Below are 15,392 nucleotides of genomic sequence, written 5' to 3'. Positions count from 1 at the left end.
TTCAGCCTGGCCCAGCCCCAGCTGCTGCGGTCATTTGGGGAAGGAACCAACATATTAAAGATCTCAGTCTTTGTCTTTCCCTCTCGAAACTCTGCCTTTCCAATACATAAATCTTTAAAAAGAAAAAGAGAGAGAGAGAAACTTCCAACACCTATGGACACGGTTCCTGCACACCCTAGAGTTCTCTTGAGGCTGAAAAGGTTTTCAGTTCTGGCGTCACCTCCCACAGATCCTGAATGAGACACTAAGGTTAAAGAATAAACTTCTGCAAACAGTTTCTGATGAGGACACTGGCCAGGCCTCGGGGAGGAGAAAGGTCCGGCCAAGCAAACGCCCCTCTCTCTGACTCTCACCTATCCCGGGGAGCCCTGAGTTGGTGGTGTCAGCCTTGACCCAAGCCCCGGATCCCCAGGCCTGGCCTTCAGGATGTTCCCTGCTGCGTGGGCTGTGGGACAGCCAGAGGAGGAGGGTTAGATGCAGGGAGCAGGGCTCCAGCCGCTGTGTTTTGTGTCCTGATTGCGATTTGATAGGCCATTAAGTTTTACTGCCAAACTTCCTTGTTGGGTTTTTATCATCTGTGTAAGTGCACTTTTATTCTTGTGATCTGGCACCGAGGTCTGCACATCAGCTGGTTCATGTTCTTCTCTGGCTGTGGCAATGCTGGCTGCCCGTCAACCCTGAGCTCTCGGCTTCCTCTCGATTTTATTAAATTCAATTACGCTTGTGATTCCGTTACAGACTGGCTGTGGGGCCTTCTTGGCTGCTGTCACTGGAACTTTTGGGGGGGAGCAGGTTCACCTATCAGGTGGACAAGGTCAGGTAGCCAGGTCAGGGGTAGTATCTGGGACTCTCGGAGACCCTGGCTTGCCTGGAACCTGACATGGGACATACCCATTCGCATGGCGGGCTTCCTGCAAATGCCTGCAGGAACACAGATGTCTTAATGTTGGAGAGAGGCTCTGCCCATGCCACAGCACCTGCGCCAAAGCTGCCTCGTTGCTGACTTCTGGGGCAGACGCCTCTGCTCATCACCCAGCCCCTCCTCTTGTGCAGAGTTTTCTCTTTCCCTTTACCTGAGTGCAACAAGTGGCTGAGGAGCTCTGGAAACCTCCAGGTTCCTATCCTAAAGAACCACCTGCCACGCGGACATCCAAAAATGTTCTTGGCAGCATGATTTATAGGGAAGAATACAGCAAGCAGCTCCAATCTCTGACACTGTGGAGCGAGGTAAGGAATTTATGGTGCCGTTATGCGATGGAATATGAAGGGGCTGCAAGAAGCATGTCCGAGAGAGCATTTTTAACAGCAGGAAATACTTCCCAGTGGTAAGGGGGAAACGTAAAGGAAGAAGATGTCTGGGAAAGAAAATCAAATCCCTTCTCTCACCTGGTACAACGAACAAATGAAAAAGTCCAGGTGAGTTAAAGAAAGATCTGAAGAACAAAATGTTACAACAAGACATGGGGCACTGTTGTGATGCCTGAGCGTGGACTTCCTAAGCACCCCATGAATCCCGGGGTTCAGGACGGGAAAGGCAGACTGGCAGGAAGACCCAGTGATTGGGCTGTGGCCTCTGGGACTGCCTGGCTTTTAATCCTTGCTGTGCTTTTCCGGCTATGTGAGCTGTGGCAAGTTTCTTGACGTCTTCGTGTCTCCCTTCCCTTACTTATAAAATGGAACAATCACAACAGCAACCTCACAGGTTTGTTGTGAAGATTAAATGAGATAGTACGCACAGAGTGGCTAGAACAGCGCCCAATCCAATGTAAGTGCTCAACCAACATCCTAGCTGTCATTTGGCTATAAAAAAGCTTTGTGCAGTAAAAGACACCGTCGACAAAGTTAAAGCAAGCCACAGACTAAGAGAGAGGATATGGAAAATGCAGAAAAGAGATACAGATTAATATCCATAATTACACAGCTCCAGGTCCAGAAGGAAAAGACAACCTATAGGAAAATGGGCGAAGGGCAAGAAGAGGCTGTCCACAGAACAGGAGCGGCTGAGTATCCCATGACAGGAGCTCTGACCGCCCTAAGTTGTCCTCTGACCCAGTTTTGCAGCAATGGAAGAGGCTGATGGCATCCATGGTTCAAGTATGCAGGCACAGTCACATGCGCTGGCAAGGGAGAACCTTCTGGAGGTTCTGGGCAGGATCTGTCAAACCCCTGGTGCACTTCCCCGTAGCCACCCACCCAACATCACTTTTAGGAATTAATCCTAAACATTTGAACATCTTCCCAAATACATGGATACTTCAATAAGCTCATGGAAAAATGGTATTAAGGGGCTGGTGCTGTGGCACAGCAGGTAAAGCCACTGCCTGCAGGGCTGGTATCCCATAGGGGTGCTGGTTCAAGTCCCAGCTGTTCAACTTCTAATCCAGCCCCTTCCTAATGCACCTGGAAAAGCAGTAGAGAATGGTCCAAGTGCTTGGGCCCCTGCATCCAAGTGGGAGATGGATGAAGTTCCAGGTTCCCAGCTCCTGGCTTCAACTTGGCTCAGCTCCAGCCATTGTGGCCATTTGGGGAGTGAACCAGAGGACAGAAGATCCCCCCCCCCCTCATGTGTGTGTAACTCTGCCTTTCAAATAAGTAAATCTTTAAAAAATAAATAAACTTATGTTGGTGCAAAAAAAGTGAAATCTATGCATGTCTCTCCACAGTTTGCATCTTCCCCACATACATGCTAACAAACACTCATCATCATATTCAAATAGTGAAAAACTGGAGGTAAACGTCGGCCGATAGGGAAATGGTGTCAAATTCATGGCCTGTCTGAATGGGGTAATACTATTCAGTGGCTAAAAGACTGAGGTAGACTTATATGCCCACATGCACACTTTCATAAAAACATCTTCAAGACCTACTGTGAGTGAAAAACAGCAAATCACAGAAAAATGGAGAAGGAATAATCCTACTGATGTTAAAAAAAATAAAAAGCAAAATCCCCTGTTATTTAGACAGAGACACAGCAGAAGGAAAAGGAAGGGCAGGAAGGGGGTGGGGCAGGCAGGAGACTGTCATTGTTCACTCTGTGTTCTTAGGTGTCCTTGAGCGCTGCATTGCCAGTAACAAGAATATTCATATTATTCTCAAACTATGTGTGTAATAAAAAAAAAAGCAAATAGCATAGTGTTTTATGGCATGATGACTATACAAATCTATTATGTGGTGAAAAAAGGTCAATTTGACTGCATGTTAACTTAAAAAAAAAATAAAGGTTAAAAACAAGGGGGAAACCTAGTAACAATGATTCTAAGAAGTGAAACGTGGGTCTCTCTGGATAATAAGACTATAGGTCACCGTTTTCCTTCATCATTTATATTCTCCGTACCATCTAGATTTTCTACGAAGATCATATATCATTTTGAAAATAAGACAAAAATAAAGGAAACACTTTGACAAAACAAAACCTGAGAGCATAAAATCTGGAGTCCCACAGGCACCTGCCACCTGCCAGAGCCCGGCTCCCGGAGGCAGGCTGGGCACAATGGCGTCCAGCACACACCTGTGGGAGCTGAGCTGTGGCAAAGACAACATCTCAGGCCTGTGGCCAAGGCAAAGGGGCCAGGGGTGGGCAGGGCAGAGCCCCTGGGGCACTGGGGTGAAGAAGGCAAGGAGGTCTCGGGTTCCCCTCTGGCTTCCGAGGCCTCACAGCTCCTGCGTGGGAGTGAGAGGATCCAGCAGAGGGACCACGGGGACATCTCCTCAGGGACACCTTGCCCTGCAATCTCCCACCCTCTTGGTGACACTCGCTCCCTGAGGTAGTATAATCATGACACTACCTTTTGCCTGCCTCATGTCAGACCAGACTTACATGAAAAGAGACATAATTAGCAAAAAGGCTCTGAAATAAATTAAGCCTTTTAGTTTGAGCCCCAATATTTCAGTCTGTTGGGATTTTAAAATCGCAAAGCACTTGTGAGATAGTTTAGCTGGCTATCCTTTTTCCAACTCTAATCCTCGCACATCTGGAAGTATGCCTTGTCATTCACAGCTCCAACAAAGTTGCTGATTAAAAACAAGTCTGTTCCCCCTGGTCAGGGTCGCAGTCACAAAACACCAAGGGGATGTTGCCCTACGTGATGGGCCTATCCTGTCCAATTCTCCCCATCAGTAGGGGGGAAAAAGGCAGCTTGCTAATTCAATCAGTGCCAAGAAATAAAGAAAGCTCACTTGGCAATTACCAGTACAATCTATGGTCCCCTGCACTCACAGAACCCCAAGCTCACACAGCAACCTTGCATACAATCTGTGGTCTCCTATGTTCACAGAACCCACTTGTTTTCCTAAGTCTCTAAAATGTGTTGCTTCCAAACACTCCTTAGTTGGCTTGTGACCAGCACTGTGATTTTTAGAGGCTACCTGTTCTGCACTTGGGAAGCCTGGGATGGCATTGCTGGTCTCTGCCCTCTGACCTGTGCTCCTCCATCTGGGGCCCTCAAACATCGCACACCTGGTTTCTGATCACTGGGGGTTCCCAGAAGAACCCCCCTGTCCTGAGGCTCTGAGCTCCCCTCTAAGACAGGTGCATGCCCCCTTCCTGGACTATGGACCATTCTCTGAGATGAGGCATGGGAGTGTGGAGAGATGATTTAATGCAGAGCCGCGGCCAGCTGACAGCAACATGAACAGGCAGATCATTAGCAAGTAAGCCTCACGCTTTCACCTGATCTCACTCTGCAGTCAAGCAGAAATAAATTCACGGGCAGAGTCGCACACGGCCAGGGACCTGGTGGGCTCTCACGACTCAGGACTGCACATGGCGGTGGAAGACACTGGTGCTTTCCAAAAGGGAAACAGCCCACCAGCGGCAGCCTTGAGTGCTGGGTCAGGGATGCAAGCAGGGTGATGGCAGCTCCGGACCGGACATAATCGTCGCCTGCCAGACTTGCTTCCCTCAGCAGCTCGGACAGTGGCCTGGAGTGTGTTTCAGCCATCAAGATCACTGCAGTGTTGCCTGGCTCTCCTAAAGGAACCTCTGGCCGTGGGGATGGCCTGCAGGTGACACTCACCTAAGGCCTTCACCGTCACGGCCCTTAACCAAGAGGGCGCTGTGGGTCTGGGGGGTCTCTGAACTTAAGTTTTTTGGACATCTGGGGTCTATTTTCTAGAAAAACCGGGAGAAGTTAAGGAAATACTTTCCTTTTGAATTCTCTTAAGAGCTTAGCACTTGCAAGGCAGATGGAGCTAGGAAACCGACAGTGTAGCAGGGTGTTTGTGGACAAACCCATGTGATATGGCAGAGGGAGGGGAGGGGAGGGGAGAGCAGGCAGGAGCCAGGGGTCACGTCCTGACTGCTCCTCCTAGATCCAAAGTCTGAAGCAGTACAGAGAGCAACCTGTGCTGTTTGTCCCTGTCAGTTTCCCTGCATGTGGAAAGGGGTAATCACACTCACCTTGCAGCCTGTGGTAAAGGGAAGCAGGTGCCCCTGTGCTAGTGCCCTGACACACGCGCTCAGCACGAGGGTCCTTACGGCTGAGGGATGAGCGACGTCATCTCATCTCAGAATAAGCCTCTGGGGACCACACTGACCATTGCGGCTGCTCCAGGAAGCACGCTCTTCTTGCTCTGTTCCTCCTCCACAGTCTCTTACCCACCATCACTGGGCCAAAGAGTTGGCAGGGGGCTAAGGCAGAAGAGCACCCCTCCCACACCCATCCCAGGTCCTGCTGGGGACCTACCTCTTTACCTGCTGGGCAGGGGCTGCCGGCCCCTTCTCTCACACGACCCTTGATCACCCTTCCAGGAGCAGCCTTGTCCCTTTTGGGAACAACTACAGTCCATTTCCTGTTGTCTCTGGGAGTGGGGAGGACGCTGGCCTAGAACATCCCGGTGCTACAGGCCTTGTAGCTGTCACCGCCAACACATGCCACGGCCTTCACACACACGCCTTCCTGGGTTCTTGTGGCCACCCCAGGCTGAGACCAACACAGGTGGGGCACTCCAGAGGTGCAGGGACAGCCAAGGCTGTAGCCCCCTCAGTTCCCTGGGGGAAGTATAAGCCCTTACATCCCCTCCCACAAAATGAGGTGAGATCCCTGTTCTGGGGATGCCCTCATGGGGGCTTGCAGTCCTAAACCTTCCAACTCACTCTCAGTAGGAGGAGGCCACTTGGGCTTCCGCAGAACAAGGCCAAGGGCCAGATGCAGGTGGTGTCAGGGTCCCCACTGCATCCCCTGGCTTGGCACAGCCCTTGGCATTGGAGAGGCAAGGGCCGTGCCCACCGGACTCTGAGGGCGGGGTATAGGGGGAGGGGCACGTTCCACTCACATGGGGCGTGGAACATGACGAGGACAGAGGCGTGCTCCTTCACAAACTGGTCAAAGTCTTCATCGGTCAGGTGATAAACGGAGCCACCCTCATCTGCCCAGGGAGTCTCGGGGACCTGGGGCTGTGGCGGCTGTGGACTGGAAGACCAAAAACAGGCAGAGCTCAGAGCAGGCCCCTTCCATGATCCAGCCCCCTGGACAACCGAGTCCCCGCTGGCGTGGCCTCTGACAAATCAGACACCAGCCTGGAGGAGGAGCGCTGGGGCCGGTGGTGGGGCCCCTCCCACCTCCACGGAGGCCTCTGGGCCCCAGGGCAGATCTTTGCCGACAGGGTACACACAGTGGCCCCATCCCTCTAGGCAACTCAAGAAATGGGGAGCTTGGGGCCTCAGAAGCTTTCTCAACCTACAGGAGCCTGGGCAAGGAATGACTTTCCTCTGAGCTCACTGCACGGTTTAAGCGCCGCCCGAGGCAGAGGAGGGAGGGAGGAGCTAACAGAGGGCAAGTGCGCATGTGCGTGGGCTGCGGCTGCAGACAGTGTCCACGCTACCCCACCACGCGACCTGGCCAATCCACCACCAAGGCTGACAACATACAGCTCTCCCTGGCCCCAAATCAGCCTGATCATTCCTCAGCTGCGCAACCCGGGGCAGTGGCTACCTGGCCCTCTGAGAAACCTGTCACTGCAGCCCACAGCCAGGAACGGGTGCATGTGGACCCTGCCGTCACCCATGGCAGGCTCCCAGGTGCCCTCTCTTGCCCAGGACCAGAGAGCTGGTGATAGCACCCCCTGCTCTCCCCTACCACAGGAGCCTTTGCCAGAGCAGCGTAATTGCTGCTCGGAGGACACCCTTTGGGATGACAAATGGGATAAGACAGCCATTGTTTCTTGCCTTTGAGAGTCTAGGTAGAAAAAACTGGAGGTGCCAACAGCCAGGACTGAAAAATCCATGAGCAAGCAGAGTGGCTGACACAATGGGAGCTGCCCTTCCCCCCACGCCCACCCCCAGCAGAGGCCTGGGTTTTCATGTCACCTTCAGTGAGCCCAGTCAGCTTGTGCCCCAGCCTTCCTGGTCCCAGGAAATGCAAGGTGGCAGGGACAGGGTGAGCCACTCCCAGCCTTCCGCATCCAAAGTCAGATGGGACCACTGGCAAGATGGAGCTTTGGATTGAGTCTCTAGGCAGACAGCATCATGAACGCGGCACTCCTGCGCTCGGGCTTCAAACACTGACCCCTCCACACACAACCAAGCCCACCTCAGGGAGTTCATCTCCACCATGCACCTGCATGCACACACAGTTATGTGCAATCCACAGGTACTCACTGCAGACTGTCATGCTAAAGACACAGCAGCCCAGTGCTGGCCAGTGGAGAGGGTTGGCTTGGGGAACCTGCAGTCCACCCACATCGGGCACCCTGACTAGAACAGCATCTACACTACCCCCACTAGTCCACCCCAGAGGCCAAGAACAAACAGGTCTCCCAGAGCCCAATGCAACTTGATTATTCCTCAGCTGCTCAACCTGGTGTGGCTGCCTGACTTCCTAGAAGCCGGTCTCCACAGTGCACAGCCAGGTGCCATTGTCCCGCACTGTCACCAACAGGAGGCTCCCAGGTGCCCTCCCTTGTCCAGGACCAGAGGGCTCAGACACCGAAGGGGACAGGCGACCACTTGCTAACTTCTGTATAAAATGGCGAGAGATAAAGTGTATGTATGCACTTTTTCTTGTATCTGCGTAAAGATCCACTTTAAGAGCACATAAGAAACTCACAGTCCTTACCTCTAAGAGTGGGAAGGAGACAGGAAAGAGGGAACAGGTGGAAGTGAGACTTCTCCAAGTCTACTTTTAAGTATTTAAAAAAATGTGTTTTGAATGATGTGTCATCAAATTAAAAAATTAAAATAAAATTTTAGAATCCAGCCAGGGCGTAAACTGAGGATGGAGAAGCTGCCGCTCAGCAGGAGTGCCTGAGAAACTTCTAGTTAACATGGAAGGGAACACGTGCTAGCACCGCTAAAATAACAGCACAGGAGCTAAAATAAAAAGTATGAACCTACAGGAGCAAAAAGAACAGGAAAGAAAAGCAGAAGACAGAAAAAGAGGTCAGTGCAATTTTAGAAGCTAGAAAACTAACTTGGGGAAACAGAGGGCAGAAACCCAAGGCGCTGGGTCAGGGGCCACGACCACGCTCAGGCACAAAGACAAGGCTCCAAGGCACCCAGAGGAGCCACCCCTGGCAGCCGGGTTGCAGCTGGAGCTGCAAACACGAGGCTTCCCTGAAAATTGGATGCTCAGCCCCCAGGTCCCAGGAAGCAGCCCTGTCCCATCCTGGGGACCACCGGGAGCTGACCGCAGGGGTCCACAAGGTGGGGCACAAGCTGAGAGGATGTGTGGGGAAGAGAGGGACAGCCAGGAGTCTGAGCCGCATTCACTGAGCGGGGCTTTTCCCTGTCTGCCTCCTGCCATGTTGAGAACCTGGGTCTCTTATCTCTTCATCCCCTGCTCCTCACACACAACAGACACCCAAGAAATGCCTGCTGAATAAATGACCAGAAGAGAGAAAAACAGCCAAAGGAACTGGAGGCATTTACTTCGGAGAGGCCACGTTGGCTGTCTTCAAGTATCAGACTACATCAAGAAGAGAAATGGAGGTTTCTTTTCCATGGTCCCGACAAGGAGAACCCACAGCGACGAGGGAAAGCTCCTAGCCCAGCATGGGGAAGGACACTCTATCCACAGCAGGTGACCTGGAGTCAGAGACCTGGTCTCGCTGAGCAGCTCTGTACAACCACACCTGACACAGAACTTCTAGAACACAGTGCACTTTGTGGTTCTAGGCAGATGACGGGTGCCAGACATTCTATGAGTTTATAAAGTGTTACCCAGTGTGCCCGTTGGTTCATAATCTACAACATAGGGACCATTCAAACACACACGGCTGACCTCAAAACGAGGCAAACGGGACTGAGGAAATGCGAACACTCAGAGGCACTGCTGGAGCAGCTTAGGGGACTTTTCCGTGCCTTTCCAGTCCTGTGGCTGATTCACCTGCACTGTGGTGTAGGAACCGTCGCTACCCTGCACCCTTTAGGACCAGGAGGGCCCCATGCCAGCTCCTCATCCAACAGAGGTGCCTCTGCAGGGCAGGAAGCCTCAGGGCTGTGGATTCAGCTTGCTTCTGGCTGCCACAAAAGCACACAGGCAGGGGCCTGGTGTTGTGGCACAGTGGGTAAAAACCGCTCCCTGTGATCCCAGCATCCCATATGGATGCCAGTTCAAAACCCAGCTGTTCCACTTCTGATCCAGCTCCCTGCTAATGCACCTGGGAGAGTGGTAGAGATAGCCCAGGTACTTGGCCTCCTGCCACCCATGTAGGAGACCCAGACGAAGCTCCTACCACCTGGCTTCAGCCTGGCCCAACTCTGGGGAGTGAACCAGCATATGGAAGATCTCTCTGTGTCTCCCTTTCTCTCTCTGTAATGCTGCCTTTCAAATAAATGAACTTTTTTTTTTTAAAAAGCACACAGGCAGAAACGGGTGGGTAGGCCAAACTGGACTGCCATCAGCATCTGTCCAATATCCTGACCAGCCCCATCCACCAGTGTGAGATCTGCACAGCCATCAGAGGCACCAAGAGCACAAGTGCCAAGGTCAGTGTCTACTCCAGAGCCCCAGGACCTCAGACTCCAGGACTGCCTCCCAGCCCACCCCAGACCCCCCACACCTCAGACACCAGGACTATCTGCCAGCCTGCCCCCAGAGCCCCCACACCTCAGATACCAGGACTGCCTCCCCAGCCCACCCCAGAGACCCCACACCTCAGATACCAGGACTATCCCACCCCCAGAGACCCCACACCTCAGACACCAGGACTATCCCACTCCCAGAGACCCCTCACCTCAGACACCAGGACTGCCTCCCAGCCCACCCCAGAGCCCCCACACCTCAGATACCAGGACTATCCCACCCCCAGAGACCCCTACCTCAGACACCAGGACTGCCTCCCAGCCCACCCCAGAGCCCCCACTCCTCAGACTCCAGAACTGCCTACCCAGCCCACCCCAGAATCACCTGCTGGAATCAGCCAGGTGGCATTCACTGCCATCCTTCTACACTTGCCTACACATAAGCCCTGAACAGCCAAGGGCTAAGAGAGACAGCCAGGGCAGCAGGAAAGTTGAGTTCACTGCTACCCACTATGATTTGGTGGAAAGCTGGCAAAGACTGAGAACACATGGGACAGGGGAAAACCACCCGCAGAGCGGGCCATGTGTAGGAGAGAAATCTGGACGGAAATTCACCAAAATATCACAACGAGTTATCTCTGGGAAATGGGCGGGGGACTTCTTGTTTAACTACACTTTTGAGTTTTTCCTAGGATAAACATATGTTCCTTGAATATTCTTAAGATCAGAAAAAAAAATTTTTTTTAGAGAGAGAAGCCAATTGGCAGCAGGGACGCTGTTGGCTCTTGCTGGGGCGTGGGATCAGGGAGCTCCTGGTGTCCTTTATCAGGTCTCCCACTGCCCCGCCCCACTGGGGGTGTGGCTGCAGCCATGAGGCTAACCTAGAGGGCTCCCGGGGTGGGGGTCCTTCCCCGCAGGTCACTATCACCCTCTCAGCCTGAAGGCAATGGATGAAGCGGTGGCTACTGACCAGGGCTCCATCCCCAGGAGGTGAGGCGACAGGATGGAGAGAAGCCAGCCCCGGGCAGCCCTAGCAGGCAGCCCTGGGGCCCAGGCAGGCCTTGGCAGAGCCCAAGGGGTAGCCGGGTAGGTGCCCAGGGCGGCAGGTGCCAGTGGGAAGGTAATAGCCCGTCTGAGAAACCCCACTGATGCGCTCCCCTCCTCTAGGGAGAGCAGGCAATTCCCAAGGATTTTTTTTTTTTCTTTAAACCAAGCCTCATCCTCCAGAAAGATATGAGGGTGTTTTGAAACCAGAAAAGGTTAGAGCAGGGGAGGGAAGCAGACAGATTTTATGCTCTGGTGACAAATGAGATTGCTACTTGTTGAAGCTTCTCCCAAAGCCGAGCCAGGTACGTCTGGCTGCAGGGGAAGACATGCTCTTTATCGTTATTATCAAAGGAGAAAGGGAAACGGGGAAGTGGAAGCCCAGGTTAAGACAATGAGTGCATGACAATGAGGCATGGCCTTCCCGGGCCGGGGCTGAAAACCACGCTGCAGTCAATGGGCACGGAGACGTGCGGAAAAAGACGCCATGCAAACCCGGTGCTAGCCCTGGCGCTTCACCTGCTGGGCCCCGCGGAGGGCAGCAGAATGGAAGACAGAGATTCACAACCCTCAGAAACCACACAGTTTGTGTCCGGAGTGTGTGTGTGTGTTTTAAGTACAAAATTCACCTTTCTTTCCCATTCTGAAAATACACATTTTCAACCTCTGTGTTCTTGGGATAATGACTTCTTTAACTCTGGGGTTTGCACACCAAGTCCCAAGGACAATGGCATCCATAGGCTGGTGACCTGGGGTGAGAGGCTCTGAGCAGAGCCCCGGAGCCTGTGCTGGCTGCAGGCAGCTGTGAGAGTGCAGGATTTGCCTCTGGGCGCAGGCCTGGCTGCATGACCTCGGGCAAGTGACTGCATTGCCATGCCTCAGTTTCCTTGTTCACAAAGGCAGGATGGCCATAGCTTCCTTAAAGCACTACAATGAACATTAAATGAGAACCCACCCAAGGCACTCGGAACAGCGTCAGCCACAAAGCAGAGGTCACAAAACATCAGCTGCTCATAATCCAAGACCTAGTCCAAGGACATGAGTCAGCGGGGACTGGTGAGCACCACGGCAGGGTGAATTCAGCTGGACATCCTGGGGGCTGCTCTGTGAGGGCTGGGAAGGTGCTGAGAGGCGGAAGTGGGCAAGGAGGGGCGGGGCCAGGGCAGCAGGCTGGCAGGGTCAGGGCCCAGGGAGTAGGCGGAAGGCGGCAGAGGGGTTTGGTGGCCCCTGGATCTGATTGCAGGCTGCTGCGAGGCAGGGTCTGTGGGGAGGAGAAGGGGGATACAGCACTCGGCAGCTCTGCGGCATTAGAATGTTTCTCAGCCGCTGCACAGCACCTAATTCAGGGCTGTGTGTGAAATCAGTGTTCAATTGACAATCCTATTTTCAGAGGGCCCTGCAGTGGGACCTCTCTCAAACATGACACCCTGGGTAAGAAACACCTCTGTCAGATAGGCAGGGCAGGGGGAGAGAGGCTGCCAGAGGGATGTGAGAAGATTCCAGAAAGCCTCTGATAGGCTTAGGCGGGCCCAGCACATCAGCACTCCAGCCAGGGTCTGATTGTCCCAGGCCCAAGGCACACCAAATCCTCATGGCTCCTGCATCGCACACCAGCCTGGATTCAGCCCAGGGATGGACGTGCAGGCAGCTCTCCCTTCCTCATCCTCTTTCCCCAACTCCCAGCACAGCCTTGCCCCCAGGCGGACGCCCCTCCCTCGGCACACACCGCGGATGCCAATGTCCGACTTACTTCTTCAGCCACTCCACAATGTCCTCGGCTGTGGCCCCGTAGTTATCATACTGGAACAGGAACTGCCCTTTCCTGCGAAGTGTGGAGACAGAACGTGGGCTCAGCGGGGATGCAAGTGCCAGCAGGGAGGGCGGGCGCTTCCGAGGGTGGACGGGGGACTTACTCGAAGTAGCAGATGGTTGGGTAGCCCCGCACGCCGTAATCCTCCTTGATGTTTTCAAATTCAGAGGGGTAGACGTTCATCCCAGCCAGGACCTGAGAGGAAAGGAAGAGCAACCTGTCCTCTGCGTGCCCTGTGGACATCCCATTGTGACCCCTCACTGCCAGAAAAAGGTGTTAGGGTTAAAACCTGCCTGGTGCATAGCCAGGTACGGCGGAGGCAGCGGGGGTCATGGCCAAGAGCTTGGGCAAAGCCAGAAAAGAGGCTGCGCTCTGCCCGGCTGCTCCCTCTGGACTGTCCAGAAGCAAAGCAAAGGTCTGAAGGCCCAGGGAGAGGCACGGCCCCACCACCGAGCTGGGAGTGCGGCCGCTGCCCCCCAGTGCACCTTAGGCCTTTTCACGCTGGTTGCACTCTGCTCTGCTTCTCTCCAATGTGACCAGGGTGCTCTCAGACGCCCCTCAGCCTCGGCACAATGTCGCCCTGGACACTGCGTGGCTCTCCTCCCCCTGCCAGGCCTCGCTGTGCCTCCCCAGCTCTTTCCAGTTTGCGAGCATCACCTTCTAGCAGTCCATACACACAGCGCCCCTGAATCGGAGGGGAGGATGTCGTCACAGAACAGGGTCCCCTAAGAGTCCTCCCCTCCTGAGGCAGGTCACGGCTCCAGGGCTTGGAGGGGGCAGCAGAAAGGAGGATGGGGAGTCTGTTCTCACAGGTGCATGTGGCCAGAGGGGCCCGCGATAGGCAAGGGCTGCTGGAAGCAGAGTGGCACAGAAGCCAGGCGATGGGAAGTTCAAAGCGCCAGGAGCAGCTCCAGCAGCCGAGAAGAAAGCAGAGGCTGTGGTACTGGACAGTACACAAGGACGCGCAGTGGGAGGAAAAGGAGAGGGCCCTCAGTGCACACGGAACTGGGTCCAGAAGCCTGTGCCCACCTCCAGGTCCCGGGAGCATGGGCAAGTCGTCACCCCTGCAGAGGGTGCTCGCTGGGAGGCGACCACAAGGCTCTGAAGAGACACCCCTGGGGTGTCCGTGCCAGAGCTGTCAGCGCAAACCCAGTGCTCAGGAACCATCACATTCCTTGTTTCCCAGCGAGTCCTCCTGCGGACGGGAGTCCCTGTGCCTCCAGCCTCTGCATCCCCAGAAGCAGCTGAGCCGTCTCTCCAACAGCCTTAAAGCGCCTAGCACAATGCCCGGCACACAACAGGCACGCAGTAAGTGCCTGCTGCATCATCATTTCTTTCTCCCAGCCCATTTGGGGATGCTGCAAAGAAAGCAGGCAGAATATGCCTGAAATAGAACTTACTAGAAGCCCTGGAGCCCTCTAATAGCCTCTCTGCTCATTTCCCAGACGGATTCAGCCTGTTCCAGTAACATTCATCTACTTTAGAGTTCTTTCTCCTAATTGATCTCCCTAATGTCAGTGCACATTCACCACAAGATTAATTGTCCGCATCCTCTCTTTCATTACATCACTTCCCTGCACAAAACCTTCCGATTCCGTTGAACACAGGCTAAAAAATCCAACTTACAGCCCATACGGTCCCCATCTCATTTTTAAATCCTGCTGTCTTGCAAAACCCTTCATTGTACACCTGCTAGTGTCTTGATTCTCGAGTCTCCCAGGAACAAGGCAGCCTGAGACTTCTGCACAGCAAGGAGGCTGGCCCACCTCCTGCCTTCTCGGCACAGCAGCGGCACCGGCCTGTGGCTGCAGCTCTGGCGCCCTGACGCCCCGCTTTGGACAGGTCTTCCCCCTGCAGTCTCAGGGGCCTCTCTGAAGTTCACCCTCCGCAGCTGCAGCCCTTGCACGCTGGTGGTAAGGACAGGTGTGATAAGCCACGTCCGGGATCTGTAACGCCTGAGGTGCAGAAACTGGCTTCATTACTGGGGCTGAGAGGCTCTGCAGCTCTGGCCACGTTTCTGTGCAAGACTCTTCCTTCCTGGCCCCACTGGGTGCCCTGCAGGGCTCCCCCTTGCCGAGGGTGCCCACTCCCACCTCCTGCCACCACCAAGACTCGGCCATCAAGTTCCACCACCCTGGCAGTCTTTCCAATGCTCCCTTGCCTGGGGTGGACGCATGATTCTCTGAGTTTCTGTAGCACTTTTGTGTCATTTGGGGGGCATTTATGAGTGAACGAGAGGAGTATTTTTTTTAACAGCTATGTACACTTTTTGGAGCTGGAGTTTGTGGAGCTGGAGGAGGCACACACCTGGTCTCAGACTAAGGCGAAGATAAGTCCGCAGCCCCTGACCCTGAGCAGGTGTGCTCAGGGCTCTGCAGCTGGCGCGACATGCTCACACCCAGCCCTTGTGCTGGGACGGCAGCTCCACGGTGTGGGCAGCATGTGAGCCCGTGCTCAGGGGAGAGTGAGGTTTCAACAGATGCTCCGGGACGGGGAGATGCGGGCAAGACAAACAAGATGTGGCCCAAGCAATGAAGAGCATCTCCTACTAGCTGGACGGCAGCATGGATGCGCAAG

At 54.0% G+C, this 15,392-nt stretch overlaps 1 protein-coding gene across 4 annotated transcripts in view; it reads right to left on the bottom strand.

The window, feature by feature from the left end:
- Window positions 1–15,392, bottom strand: part of PDIA5 (protein disulfide isomerase family A member 5) — an 89,884-nt gene that overhangs the window by 19,010 nt on the left and 55,482 nt on the right. For all 4 annotated transcript variants that reach the window (XM_008266835.4, XM_070072206.1, XM_070072207.1 and 1 more), the window contains exons 9-11: window positions 12,919–13,010; window positions 12,756–12,827; window positions 6,274–6,410 (exon numbers count right to left, since the gene is read on the bottom strand). In XM_008266835.4, the coding sequence (XP_008265057.2) occupies window positions 6,274–6,410; window positions 12,756–12,827; window positions 12,919–13,010 (301 nt within the window). The remainder of the gene's footprint in view (window positions 1–6,273; window positions 6,411–12,755; window positions 12,828–12,918; window positions 13,011–15,392) is intronic.

This window comes from Oryctolagus cuniculus, chromosome 4 (genome assembly GCF_964237555.1).
Source record: "Oryctolagus cuniculus chromosome 4, mOryCun1.1, whole genome shotgun sequence".
In the NCBI taxonomy this organism is placed as follows: Eukaryota; Metazoa; Chordata; class Mammalia; order Lagomorpha; family Leporidae; genus Oryctolagus; species Oryctolagus cuniculus.
Note: the sequence above shows the minus strand (reverse complement) of the source record. Positions and strands in the feature narration are given on the sequence as shown.